The sequence below is a fragment of the Tiliqua scincoides genome, chromosome 7 (genome assembly GCF_035046505.1).
Source record: "Tiliqua scincoides isolate rTilSci1 chromosome 7, rTilSci1.hap2, whole genome shotgun sequence".
NCBI classification, from domain to species: Eukaryota; Metazoa; Chordata; class Lepidosauria; order Squamata; family Scincidae; genus Tiliqua; species Tiliqua scincoides.
This window is the reverse complement of record NC_089827.1, coordinates 77,152,737-77,165,936: the sequence shown is the minus strand read 5'-3', so window position 1 is coordinate 77,165,936 and position 13,200 is coordinate 77,152,737. Positions and strand designations below refer to the sequence as shown.

The 13,200-nt window shown below is 47.9% G+C and overlaps 1 protein-coding gene across 3 annotated transcripts in view; it reads right to left on the bottom strand.

Annotated features, from left to right (window-relative positions):
* SHANK3 (SH3 and multiple ankyrin repeat domains 3) overlaps positions 1 to 13,200 on the bottom strand; it is a 297,280-nt gene that overhangs the window by 18,848 nt on the left and 265,232 nt on the right. For all 3 annotated transcript variants that reach the window (XM_066634645.1, XM_066634644.1, XM_066634647.1), the window contains exon 21: positions 2,280 to 4,581. In XM_066634645.1, coding sequence (XP_066490742.1) covers positions 2,280 to 4,581 — 2,302 coding nt within the window. The remainder of the gene's footprint in view (positions 1 to 2,279; positions 4,582 to 13,200) is intronic.

Genomic DNA, 13,200 nt, shown 5'->3' with positions numbered 1-13,200 from the left:
GATCTCCTCTATGGAGAACTCGTGCAAGGAAAGCGCCCTACAGGTAGACCACAGCTGTGATACAAGGACATCTACAAGAGGGAACTGAAGGCCTTAGGAGTGGACCTCAACAAGTGGGAAACCCTGGCCTCTGAGCGGCTCGCTTGGAGGCAGGCTGTGCAGCATGGCCTTTCCCAGTTTGAAGAGACACTTGGCCAACAGACTGAGGCAAAGAAGGAAGGCCCATAGCCAGGGAGACAGACCAGGGACAGACTGCACTTGCTCCCAGTGTGGAAGGAATTGTCACTCCCAAATTGGCCTTTTCAGCCACACTAGACGCTGTTCCAGAACCACCATTCAGAGCGCAATACCATAGTCTTTCGAGACTGAAGGTTGCCAACAGTCAGTATATATTTATGATTGTATCTCAAAGGTGCATACATTTTGTTGTGCTGTAGCACAATGACAATAAAGTTACTACTACTACTACTACTACTACTACTACTACTACTACTACTATATCAGGAGAGAATGAGGCTGGTCCAAATCTCAGATAGCTGCATTGTTCCAAAATAGTGTTTCTCAAACTGTGGGTCGGGACCCAGGAGGTGGGTCGTGAGACAATTTCAAGTGGGTCCCCATTCATTTCAATGTTTTATTTTTAATATATTAGACTTGATGCTACCATGGTATGTGACTACATTTGGGGATATGTTATAAACCTGTACTTTTAACAAACTACTATGTATATTGTTCTAACAATGATAGTAAAGGAAACTTATTCCTGGGTAAGTGTGGGTAGGATTGCAGCCTAGGATAGATAAAAATTTTCCTGCTTGAGGATGTCACTTCCAGTCATGACATCACTTCTGGTGGGTCCCGACAGATTCTCATTCTGTTCTAGTGGATCCTGGCGCTAAATGTGTAAGAAACACTGTTCCAAAGAATGCCTCAACGAATGAGTACACATGGGGGAGGGTCCTTTTCTGCTAGATCTAAGAAACCTGAAGAAGTGTTAACAAAAGAACATGAAATTCTCTTTCCCTGCTCACTGAAGTAGTTAAATTGGCTGGGTGGGAAAATGACTCCCTCATGCAATTTTTCTGATTTAAATACACTTTCTTTGAAGCTGCTAGTTGCTTCTGCAGTTAAAAAAAAAAGAGGAATACAGAAGCTTTGAGGGTAGGGATCAATTTACATGAAGGAAGCTTTGTGGTGGGAAAGGACAGTGTTCATCAGCTTCAGAGTCATTGTACCCCTCCCTGTGAAACCCTACAGTTGAAACATATAAAACAAAACAAAAGCATCTCACATAGTTTGGTCCTGAAGCAGCTTCAGGCAGGTAGAGTTCCAAGGAAAACAACAGCTGCCTTCAACATTTCTCTCAGGAAGCCCCTTGCCCAACTCCAGAAGGAAAGTAGACTTCCTTCTGTGACCGAAATTCTGCTAGGCCATCTTATGCTCTACCAATGGGATGCTCTTAAATCATTTAATTACTTAAGTGGACAAGTACCTTTTTTAAAAGATACACACAGTGTATCTACATACTCTTTGTGTGTTTGAGTGTGTTTGAGTGCGTGTATACCCAACAATGTCTCTCACCCTAGAGGTGCCAACTTATCCACTATTTGTCTTCCATGTGAATTTCCCCAGTCATAGTCTCTGCCTTCCCTTTTTGCTTCTGTTATCACAGCACATTGGAACTTTGCAGCCGTGGTCTGATTTGTTCAGTAAAAGCAGCTGCCATCAGAATATAAGGAGCCATTTCCAAGACACTGTGCTCATCTGCTATTTGTTTCTTTCAGTTGACATTTAGCATCAATACTCTGTGACCCTGTCTCAGCGCACACTGGGCCAAGTGGCCTAGGGGGCAGATGGGCAAATTTTAAATTATTTGGTAGGGGTTGCAAAGCTCCTAAAACTCCAAGCCTATAATTCCAGAAGGCAGAAGCACATGTGTACAGAAAACAAACCAAGATTCAGAGTTTTGAAGGAGGAAAACTGAACTGAAATGTGAGAGAAGACTGCTGTTCTGGATACGCCTCCAGGTGACAAAGAGAGGGGAGGCAAAGGAAGCATGCAAGCAGGAAGAGGGACTTGGATGAGTCAAGGTCAAACATGCCAGCCCTATGCGAGCTATCTCAGCATTTCCCCATGTCTCCCCCCAGGCTCTCTGAGAAGATCCTCATGGGATTCTCTGCCTTCTCTACCTTGCTTTTAGAATGAGGCCAACCATCTCCTCCCAAGCTGCTGACTACCCCTTGCTTCAGGGAAGGTAAGGGAAGGTAGACTCTCCTTACCGTGCTGCAACCACTGGAGACTTCTTCCCAGGGTCTAGCACACCCCCGGCAGGTTCCTCCCCCAGTGAGCGTGTGTCCTTGTTCAGCTGCTGCAGCCGGGAACTCAGCTCGCTGATCACAGCTGGTTTGTCATCCTCAGCCCCATGGATTGCCCTGTTGTCCAGGGGGTCCCCCCACAGCTTGGACCTTCGCTGAAAGAGGTAGCGTGGCCGGCCAACACTGGCAGAAGCCACAATGGCCACATGTTGCTGGGAGATGAGCTCGCTGTCCGAAGACTGCTTCAAAAGTGGGTCCCTGAAAGTAACCGGCCCCTTGCTGAGCTGGGACTTGAGTTTTGGCTTTGGAGGCACTGGTGGCTTCTCGAGTATAAAAGTTTGTCCATCCGCAAAGGAAGTGTATGTGTCAGTGGGCTCCCCACTCTCAGAGGACAATGTTGACATGCTGGAGACAGTGGAGATGGTGCTTGTGGTCTCCAGATGATGGTCACTTGAACTTCTGGTGTCCACCTCTTCCACTCCTGAGTCTGCTGCAGACTCTGGGACTGTGGGGGCATCAGAGGGCTTCCCTGAGGGTGTTCCACCAGTGGTAGAAGGTGCTACTGCTGCCGCTGGTATGGATGGTGTGGCAACTACTGGAGTGGCCAGTTGGCTGATAGGTGTGCCAGGGGTGGTGACAAGTACCCCATTTGCAAACTCATCTGGGGGAGGTACCAGACCTATCTTGGCCAGTTCCTCCCTGGTCTCCTCATCACTCGAAGACAGCTGAGCGGGTGGCAGGGTAACAGTGTACGGCTCTACTTCCTCCTCGGAACTGCCTTGTCCTAGTGTCTTGTCAGAAGCTGGACTGGCTGGAGCCTTCCCCACTGGACTGGGCTGGGACTCTGCAGTGGGCATCTCAGCTAGCTCTGGACCTGCCTCAGGGATAGGCTTCTCAACATCCTCCTCCTTCATCACAAGACCAAGGTCTTGACCATTGCTTGTCGCATGCACCATGATGAGGCCTGCTGTCTTCTGCTGTGACGTGTCCACTATGCTGATGATCATGGATTTCTTCTCCTCTTTCCTTTCCTCTCTCATAGATGTCTCAGCTTGTGCCTCATCCTCTTTCCTCACAGTTGTTGGTGACCCCCAGGGGCTCTGTGTAGGAGTCAAAGTGCCTGGTGTGGGTGCCTTGGCTCCAGGTGAGTATGCAGATGATACAAGACCCTCCCCCCGCTCTGGTTCTCTGGTTTGTATGTCCACAAACAGGGGTGCAGCACGATCTGAGTCTGGGCTGTGGATAGGGGTGGGCACTCGAGAGGGGACCTGGGTGGAAAGCGCCCTCTCCCTTGCGGCCAGCGCAAGTGCCAGTGGTGAGTTGGGGTCCAGAGGTTTCCCTGTGAGGGGGTGGATGAATGTTGAAGAGGAACTACTTATTAATGGCTTTAAAGCTGAGACGGGTGAAGGCAGAAGTACATCCCGGCTCCCCAACAGTCGTTCATCAACGGACCGTGACTGCTGCAGAGATGGCATCTCTGCAGTGGGGGGGCTCCCTTCAATGGCTCCAACTGAGAGGAAGACAGTGGACTTCCGCTTTTCATCCAGGCGGCGCTCTCTGTCCTTCATGACTCCTGCAATGGCAGTGGTGAAGGGGAGACTGGTGGTGTCCACCTGGGACTGGTACTCCAGTCCACCCAGGCGATGGCTGCGCTGGTTGGGGGAGGGCTCTTGTGTAAAACCACCCACAATTGAGAGTGCTGCCCGCTCCTGAGCATCCTCCACCTGCAGCTGCTTCACCAAGGGGCTCTTCTTCCTCTGTGGTTTGGTAGGAGCAAAGAGGCTGACGTTAAACTGACCCATGTTGGCGTAAGGGTTGTCAACCACACGCCCTTTCCGCTTCATTTTCTCAGGGGGTGTGGCTGCAGGGCCGGGGTGGGGGATATCGGTTGGCTCCACAGGACGGTGGGAAGAGTCCTGCAGGATAATCATGGATCGTGCCCATTTCTGCCTCTCAGGGTAAGGGATAGAGATCCTTGCTTGGTCGTATATCTCAGTTGTACCGATCACCTGAGGCAGCATATGGAGCTTGGCCTCTAAGCCTGGCTTAAAGCTTGACCGTACTGTGTCACAGACTCGTCCTGGGGGTGGTGGAGGGGAAAAGGATGGAGGCAGGCCTCTGTCAAAAGAATATGGGGAAGGAGGTGGGGGAGGAGCAGTCGGAGGTGGGGGTGGGATGCCAGGCCCTTCTCTTACAGTGTCTTGCATGGAGGTGCTCCGAGGGAATTTCCCATCCATTAGGGAAGTAGCAAACTTCTCATCTTCACCTGCAAACCAGCACAAAAGTAAGCATCAGTTGCTGAATGAAAGGGCAATGAAGCATGTTCATTATCAAAGCTCCCTGGTGCGGAAATGGAGCCAGATGACCTGTTCCCCAGTACTCTGGTCAGCTTCACCGACCCTTGGTCTGCATCTCAGGCCTGAATATGAATGATTCCCACCCACTGCTTTCCACACTACAGGCGGTGCCTCGGTATTTGCAGGGGATCTATTTTCAAACTCCCCTCCCCCCTGCAGATACCAAAAACCAAGGACTATGAAACCTATTTTGGCTCATCCTCCAAAGGCAACCAGAGCTGATCACCTTCCACCCATGGCCTCTATGGGCTTCAAAATGGCCCCAAAATGAAAAAAAAGTAACTTCCAGTTTCCCTCGAGAAACTGAAAGTGACATTTTTTGTCCTTATAAGGCATTCTGAGGTCTGGGGAAATCCAGGGTCTGGGTCTGAAGTGAGGATTCCCCAGGCATCAGAATGCATTATAAGGGCAAAAAAGTCACTTCCAGTTTTCTGAGAGAAACTGGAAGCAACAATTTTTTGCATTGCAGGGCCATTCTAAATCCAGCAGAGGCTGCAGTCAGGCGTGTGGGGCCTCTGCAGGTTTCAAAAAACTCCCCAGAAGCAATTGGAGAACAACTCCAGTTGCCTTCGGAGCATTCAGGTTTGGCCAAGTCAGGCTCATCGCGGGCCCAGAGGACCCACACTGAGCCAGATCCATAGATGGAAAATCCATAAATAGGCTTAACTTGTACTCTGAACTTGGGATAAGAACATGCTCTACGGAGTGCTCTACAGAGAGCACTGATGGATCAGGCCAGAGGCCCATCTAGTCCAGCTTTCTGTATCTCACAGTGCCCTGCCAGATGCCTCAGGGAGCAAACAAGACAACATGAGATCTGCATCCTGGTACCACTCCCTTACACTTTTTTAAGTAGCTTATCTTTAAAAGCAGAAGGTTGGACATACACATCAAAGCTTGTAATCCACGGTGAATTTTTCCTCCATAAATTTGTTCAGTCCTCTTTTAAAGGCATCTAGGCCTGATGCCATCACCACATCTTGCGGCAAGAAGTTCCACAGAGTTTTACTTGCTGGGTAAAATTTTTTTTCTTTTGTCTGTCCAACAATCAATTTTAGTGAATGTCTCCTCATTCTAATGTTCTGTGTGAGGGAAAAGAACACCTCTCTATCCACTTTATCCATTCCCTGCATAATATTATAGGTCTCAATTATTCCCCCTCAAGCACCTCTTTCTAAAGCCCCAAATACTGCAGTTTTTCCTTCATAAGAGAGGTGCCACAGCCCGGTAATCATTTTGTCGCTCTCTTCTGCACCTTTTCCATTTCCACTATATCCTTTTTGAGATGTGGTGACCAGAATGGTAAACAGTATTTTAGATGTGGCCTTACCATCTATTTGTACAATGCCATTATAATATTAACCATTTTATTTTAAATCCTCTTTTAAATCCTCTTTTTATCCCAAGCATGGAATTAGCCTTCACCGCCACTGCACATTGAGGCGACACTTTCATCAAGTTGGAGATCTCGCTTTAATGTCACAGACAGCTCAGAACTCATTAGCTGTATGTGAAGTTTTAATTTCTTGCCCCAGTATGCATTACTTTACCTTTACTTACATTGAAATGCACCTACCATTATGCTGCCCATACTCTCAATTTGGAGAGATTCTTCTAGTGCTCTTTACAATCCTTTCAGGTCTTCAACACTCAGAAAAGTTGTGTCATCTGCAATCTTGACCATCTCACTGCTAATCCCTGTCTCCCTGTCAACCTTACGAACAGGTTGAAAAGCACCGGTTCCAGGACAGATTCTTGGGGTACACTGCTATTCACATCTCTCCACTGAGAAAATTGCCCACTCTCTATTTTCTGTTGTCACCCACTCTGTTTTCTGATCCTCAACCAGTTCCTAATCCATTAGTGCTCCTGACCTCTTATCCTTGACTGTGGAGTTTTTTCAGCAGCCTTTGAGGAACTGTGTCAAATGCCTTTTGAAACATAATATCATCTTTATAAAATCACCGGTTCCACACATAGGCTAATGCAGTGGTTCTCAAACTTTTAGCACTGGGACCCACTTTTTAGAAAGATAATCTGTCCAGGGCCCACTGCAATTGATGTCATGGTCAGTAGTAACATCATCAACTAAATTAAATAATTAAATAAGGGGAAGCCAGCCTTGTTCTATCAAGTCAATTTTCTCTGTAACCTGCCTGCAATAACACCTCCTCCACCCACACACACACACACAAGCAGTAAGATTTTCAGCCCTACTCAGTGCCGATTTCAATTTAAGTTCTTATATTTAAACCAGGGTTGGGAATTCGACTTGGATGATTTGGCCTCTAGTTGCAAAAATGAGCTTTTCGTTCTCACTGACTTGTGAATCGCAAATGTGGAAGACTCAGCAAAACACTCAAGAGCTCCCTGAATGATCACTTATCCCCACAGGTGCAGACTCAAGTCTGACTGTGTCTAGGTGTGCTTGCTTATAGTTTTCAAGGTATGGAATACCTTGTGAGGCCATAATTCCAACCAGATGAGCTGCAGAGAGTTCCAGCCATGGGGCAGGAAAGAGTTAATGTTTGCAATTGCATCCAAGCAGGAGAGGGGAGGCAGAAGTGGCCTCTCTGATAGGAAGGAATGGATGGTTATTGAACACAGGATGGGAGGTTTGGTTTTGTATGAGGAAGGGCAGAAGGAGGAGCCAAGGGCGATCTTGCCTTACAAATGGCTGTAGAAGCCTAGGGAGGGGAAGGAGGCAGGGAAGTGGGAGGGGGCAGTTCATAATGATCACATTCTCCTCCTCATGGTTCTGTTGTTGGGCAGAGGAAGCCTAATTGAATGACCAGCTGCAGTGGGATGACTTCTGAATAGAGCTGCAAAGATTGGGTCATCCTGGTAAGCCTCCCAGCTGCTGCGCTTGACCTTCCTCCCTGATGCCACTTCTGTCCTTGCTCTCTAACAGTCTCTCCCACCCCCTCCAGCCCTGTTTACAGATGGGCGGGGACATCATGGGAATGTTCAAAGAGAGCTCCAACACACACACACACACACACACACACACACACACACACACACACACACACACACACACACAGAGAGAGAGAGAGAGAGAGAGCCATGGTGGGCTTTTTAAAGGGCGAGCAGGTGGAGTCCTTTAAAGTCACAAAAGGGTGACTGACATGAAAAGTGATCCTGTTATGACTTTTCCAAGTTGAGCTGAGGGGAGGGTAGTGACTAGACTCAACTCGTTAAGCCATGCTGGGTTTTCTCATCCCTGATTTAAACCATATCAATATCAGAACCCACTTAGCTTTAGAAGTCTAAAAAAAAAAAAAATCACCTTATAAGCTCAAGCCTCTATTTTCTTCTTCTTATTGGAAGAGGGACTGCCTTTTGGAGAATTTCATTAGATTGAAACCATTCTGGTGGCCTTGCATTCCTCTTTGCCTGACCTGATCACCAGCCAAGGCACAATGGCTTACTCATAAGTAAAAATGCATGTGTAGTTTAATTATGAGGGTCGCCCAGAAAGTAATGCACCACATTTTTTTTTCCAGCCTACTGTAATGGTACAAATGCAAAACTTTAGATATACATTATTTGAATTTCAGGAGTGCGCACACAAATTTTTGGTTTCTTCAGATTGATAGCGTAGCTGCAGCAGTGTTTCGAAATGGCGTCTGTAAGTGATGTACATTACAAGCAGCGTGTTGTCATTGAATTTCTCACTGTGGAGAAAGAAACTGTTGGGAACATTCACAAACGTTTGTGTACAGTTTATGGAGAATCTGCAGTCGACAGAAGTATGGTTAGTCGCTGGGCACAGAGGGTGAGGCCATTAGAAGGCGGTTCGGCAGAGCTCCAAGATTTGCAGTGTTTGGGGCGGCCATCCACAGCTGTCACACCTGACAAGACACAGCTTGCTGATGTGCTCATTCACGAGGACCGACGCATAACGACTAGGCAGTTGGCGCTGAAGCTGTCAATCAGCAAAGAAAGTGTGGATGCAATCATCCGTGCTCTTGATTACTCAAAAGTGTGTGCACGATGGGTTCCGCGCTGTCTTACGGTGGACCACAAATCTCTCAGAAAAAACATTTCTTCTGAGTTACTGAAACGTTTTGAAGATGCGGGGGAAGCGTTCTTGTCCAGGATTGTGACAGGTGATGAAACCTGGGTTCACCATTTTGAGCCCGAAACAAAACGACAGTCGATGGAATGGCATCATCCTCAATCTTCACAGAAGAAAAAATTCAAAGCGACTGCTTCCGCTGGTAAGGTCATGATCACTGTGTTTTGAGACTGTGAGGGCGTCATACTCATTGATGTGATGCCAAGAGGCAGAACCATTAATTCTTAAGCTTATGTGAAGACATTAACCAAACTCAAGAAGTGCTTCCAGCGACTTCGGCGCCATAACAACCCAGGTGAATGTTTGATTCAACATGATAACGCTCGGTCTCACACAAGTTTGAGGACTTTGGAACACATCACTAAACAGGGTTGGACTGTGTTACCCCATCCACCCTACAGCCCTGACCTAGCTCCCTCAGACTTCCACTTGTTTGGGCCATTAAAGGATACCATTCGCGGAAGACATTTTGAGGATGATGAAGAGGTGATTCGCACAGTGCAGAAATGGCTTCGTGACCAGAACAAGGAGTGGTACCGACAGGGCATACATGCCCTTGTGTCTCGCTGGAGGAAGGCCATAGAACTGGATGGAGATTATGTGGAAAAATAGGGAGTGTAGAAGAAACATCATTCTTTCTTGTGTGTAAGTTTCATTGTATTCAATAAATAATTGTCGAAGAAAAAAAATGTGGTGCATTACTTTCTGGGCGACCCTCGTATAATAATTATAATTATTATTAACAGCATTTATATACTGCTTTTCAACAAAAGTTCACAAAGCGGTTTACAGAGAAAAATCCAATATCTAATGGCTCCCTGTCCCAAAAAGGCTCACAATCTAAAACAGGGGTGTCCAAACTTTTTGGCAGGAGGGCCACATCATCTCTCTGACACTGTGTCGGGGGCCAGGGGGAATTTACATTTCAAATTTGAATAAATTTACAAAAATAAATATATTAGAGATGGAACTTATATGAGTAAACTGATTTTACTGAGCTTATTTATAATACACATGAGATCCAGAAAAGGGGGGTTGTTAAAATAATTCCTGACACATATAACACACCTCTTCTTAGGGAAAAGTAACAAACTTAAGAGGAGTCAGCATGGGCTCCTTCCGCTCCCATGCAGGAGCATGTTTTTACTCTCTCTCCTCCCCCCATCCTGGCAACAAGCAGCAGCAAAGGAACACAATAAGTCAGGAATCTGATGGGCACCTGCCCCCTCAGGACAGGAGTTTGTTTCTCCACGCTTTCCTGGGAGTAAACCCCACAGAGTCTGATGGGATTTACTGCCGAGTAGACATGCTCTCCAGTGGCATTCAAACATCCCACAATTTCTCCCTTGTAGCACCCACCCCCCAGCACACGCAAGCAGCAAATAGACTCAGTTTCCCCTCCCTCCTCAGTGCCTGCACTCCCAAAGCCAAACTCAAGCAAGACAAACAGACCCAGGACTTCTCACCCCATCCGACGCCTGGACTCAGCTGTAGCCTCCCCATCCTAATGGGAGGGTTGCGGATGGGCAGGGTTCTTGCTCTCCTGTGAGTGCTTAGCCTTTTCCTTGCTGTCGCTGTGCCCAGTGAGGGCTCCAGCTGGTCTCCCAGCCCCTCCCATACTCACAGCCTAACTGGATCCACACTTTCCTGGGAATAAACCCCACTGAGTTTGATGGGTTTAACTGCCGATTAGACATGCTCTCCAGTGGCATTCAAACATCTCACAATTTCTCCCTTGCAGTGCCCACCCCCAGCACATGCAAGCAGCACAAATAGACCCACAGTTTCCCATCCATCCTCAGTGCCTCCCCCTGCCTTCCCAACCCAAACAGCAGGGCAAACAGACCCAGGACTTCTAGGCAAACTTCAGGGCAAACAGGACTTCTCACCCCTATCCGACGCCTGGACTCAGCTGTAGCATCCCCAACCTAATGGGAGGGTTGCAGATGGGCTGGGCTCCTGCTCTCCTGTGAGTGCTTAGCCTTTTCCTCTCTGTCTGTGAAGAGCAGTCGTGTCAGGCCAGCGAGGGCACCAGAGGGTCTCCAGTGGGCCGAGCACCCATTGGAGATGGGGGACTCCCTGGGGGCCAGATTGGGGCAGCCCTGATCTAAAAGATGCAAAACACCAGCAGACAGGCACACGTGACCCAGGGGCCGGAGTTTGGGCAGCCCTGATCTAAAAGATGCAAAACACCAGCAGACATCCACTAGATAAGACACTGCTGGGATGAAGAGGGCAGTTACTCTCCCCTCACTAAATAAAGGAAGAGTACCCACTTGAAAGCCTCTTACCCAATTAGCAAGGGTAGTTTAATTTTGCTTTACATTTGTTGACTTGGAGGGAGGGACTTTTTCATGGCTGTGTTCATCGAATCAGGACCCTACTGATGTCATTGGATTCCTATCAGACTGCCCTTTCCAATGGACTAAGGCAAATTCACCTACTCACATGTAAACATGCAATATGGCTGTTTTACTTTCCATAGGGCTCCATGCATTTGCCTTTTCAGTTATCAGCTTAAGCTTCCTGACCCACCAACAATTTGGTCGCAAAGCGGTTCCACAGTTTGAGAAACTCTGGGTTAATGAGTTCTGAACTGTCTGTGATGGATCAGGAGAAAGACCTTGAAGTTCTGGTGGAAAGCTCGATGAAAGTGTCAACCATGTGTGTGCGTGTGCGCGCACGCATGTATGACTGTGTGAAGAAAGCTAATTACATGCTTAGGATCTTTAAAAAAGAATTGGGAATAAAAACGGGGAGCTTATCCAAGAATTCCCCTTCTCAGTGACCCTGAGTGGCTTAGTTTTGGAATCTGGGAGGTCCCTCTCTCTCAGGTAGACAGTTTCAGATGTTCTGAATCTTCCTGAGGGGAAGGGCACCTGGTTGAGGAAAGCCTCATGCCCTTCCCATAGTGCTATCTTGTGCAGAGGCTCTCATGCCTACAATGGGCAGTCATCTCCATATCCTCTCTTGGACCCCGTTCCATCCACACCTGGTCTGTGGCCTAAGGGCATAAGGTTATGTACGCATGGGGTTCCCTAATTCTTGGGGTCCTGCATAATATTCTCCTCATTCAGGTTCAGTTCCTGCCCTATTAGTGCCTCTGGCTCTTAGAGCAGTTGAGCCAACCTGGCACCACTGCGAAAGATGATTCACCGCTAAGTTCAAACTTCCCCTTTTCTCTAGTGGTCCCAAGATGGCTCAGTCTTGGCACCTGGAATGTATCCAAGTGATGTCTCCATTCAAGAGTGGGAACTGCTTGAGGCCCCCAGCACCACTCCCTGCAGGACTCATGTGCCAAAGGCAGCAGCTGCCAAGGTATACATATCCCACTTGTAATATTTTGCAAATGTGTGTGCTGTGTCTGTGTAGCTGTCCTGTACACTGCATCTAAGATGACACTGTCAGGCAACTGGCAGTGGTGGAGAGTGACACCCTGAAGCTGAGTCTGGCCTGTCTACATGCCATGAAACTAGGCCTCCATCTTGTGGAAAGCCATGGTGTGCATTAGGTAGCAGCAGAGGATAACAAGGGTGCAGCACTTTCCCTGGGGTGATCCAGGTTAGGGCACTATGAGGGGTATACTATTTCCTGTGACCTATAAAAGGAGGAAACTTTGAGCTTGAAGGTGTGATCTGTTCTAAGGACCACACTGTCCTTGAAGAATGTGCATAGATCCCTGTTGGGAAAGAAGGCTGCTATCTTACTGGCCCTTCTGGCTGAGGTAATCCTGATCAAGAAGTCTGACTTTATTTCCCTGGGCAAGTTGCAAAGAGCTTGGATGTGGTGTAAATGAGTGCTCTTAGGACTAGGCTGAGGTCCCAGGATGGAGTACTCTGTACGGTTGGCAGGTTGATGAGAGTTATCACCATCAGGAATTTCCTCACATGTGAAGAGCCTATGTCCCTGAGATGGCCCAGAAGAGGCAGCTACCTGCTTCTTAAGTGTGATTATGCTGAGGCCCTTTCTCAGCCCAGACTAGAGTAAATCTGGCTGCCCAACTTGGGTGCCCTGGAGTCTAGTTGCTTGCTGGCACACCATTCTGTGAATGCCCTCCATGTTGGATACTCTGCTGGTAGATTCCCTCTAGTTGGAAAGTAGCGTGGACAAGACTGTCTTTGAGTAGCCAATGAGGCTCCACAGTTCAACCTTCAGGCAGTGAAACAGCTGTGGTTGTGGACACAAGTGTGGTCCCTGGCTGAGGATGTCCGCCTCCAGAGTGGATCCCTGGTCAACATCTGCAAGGGGTTGGTGAACCACAGGCATTTGGGCTAATCAGCACAACTTGCACCTCTTCTGGTGACCTTTGAAAGAAATCTGAACAATGGTTATGCTTATAGTGATCCCCTTGGCCACGGCTGGTGCAGGGAGTCGACTCCCTCTCCCTCCATGGTCCTCTGAAGAAGAAACTTTTCATGTGCTAGTTGTACTGGGATGCAAAGAGGCC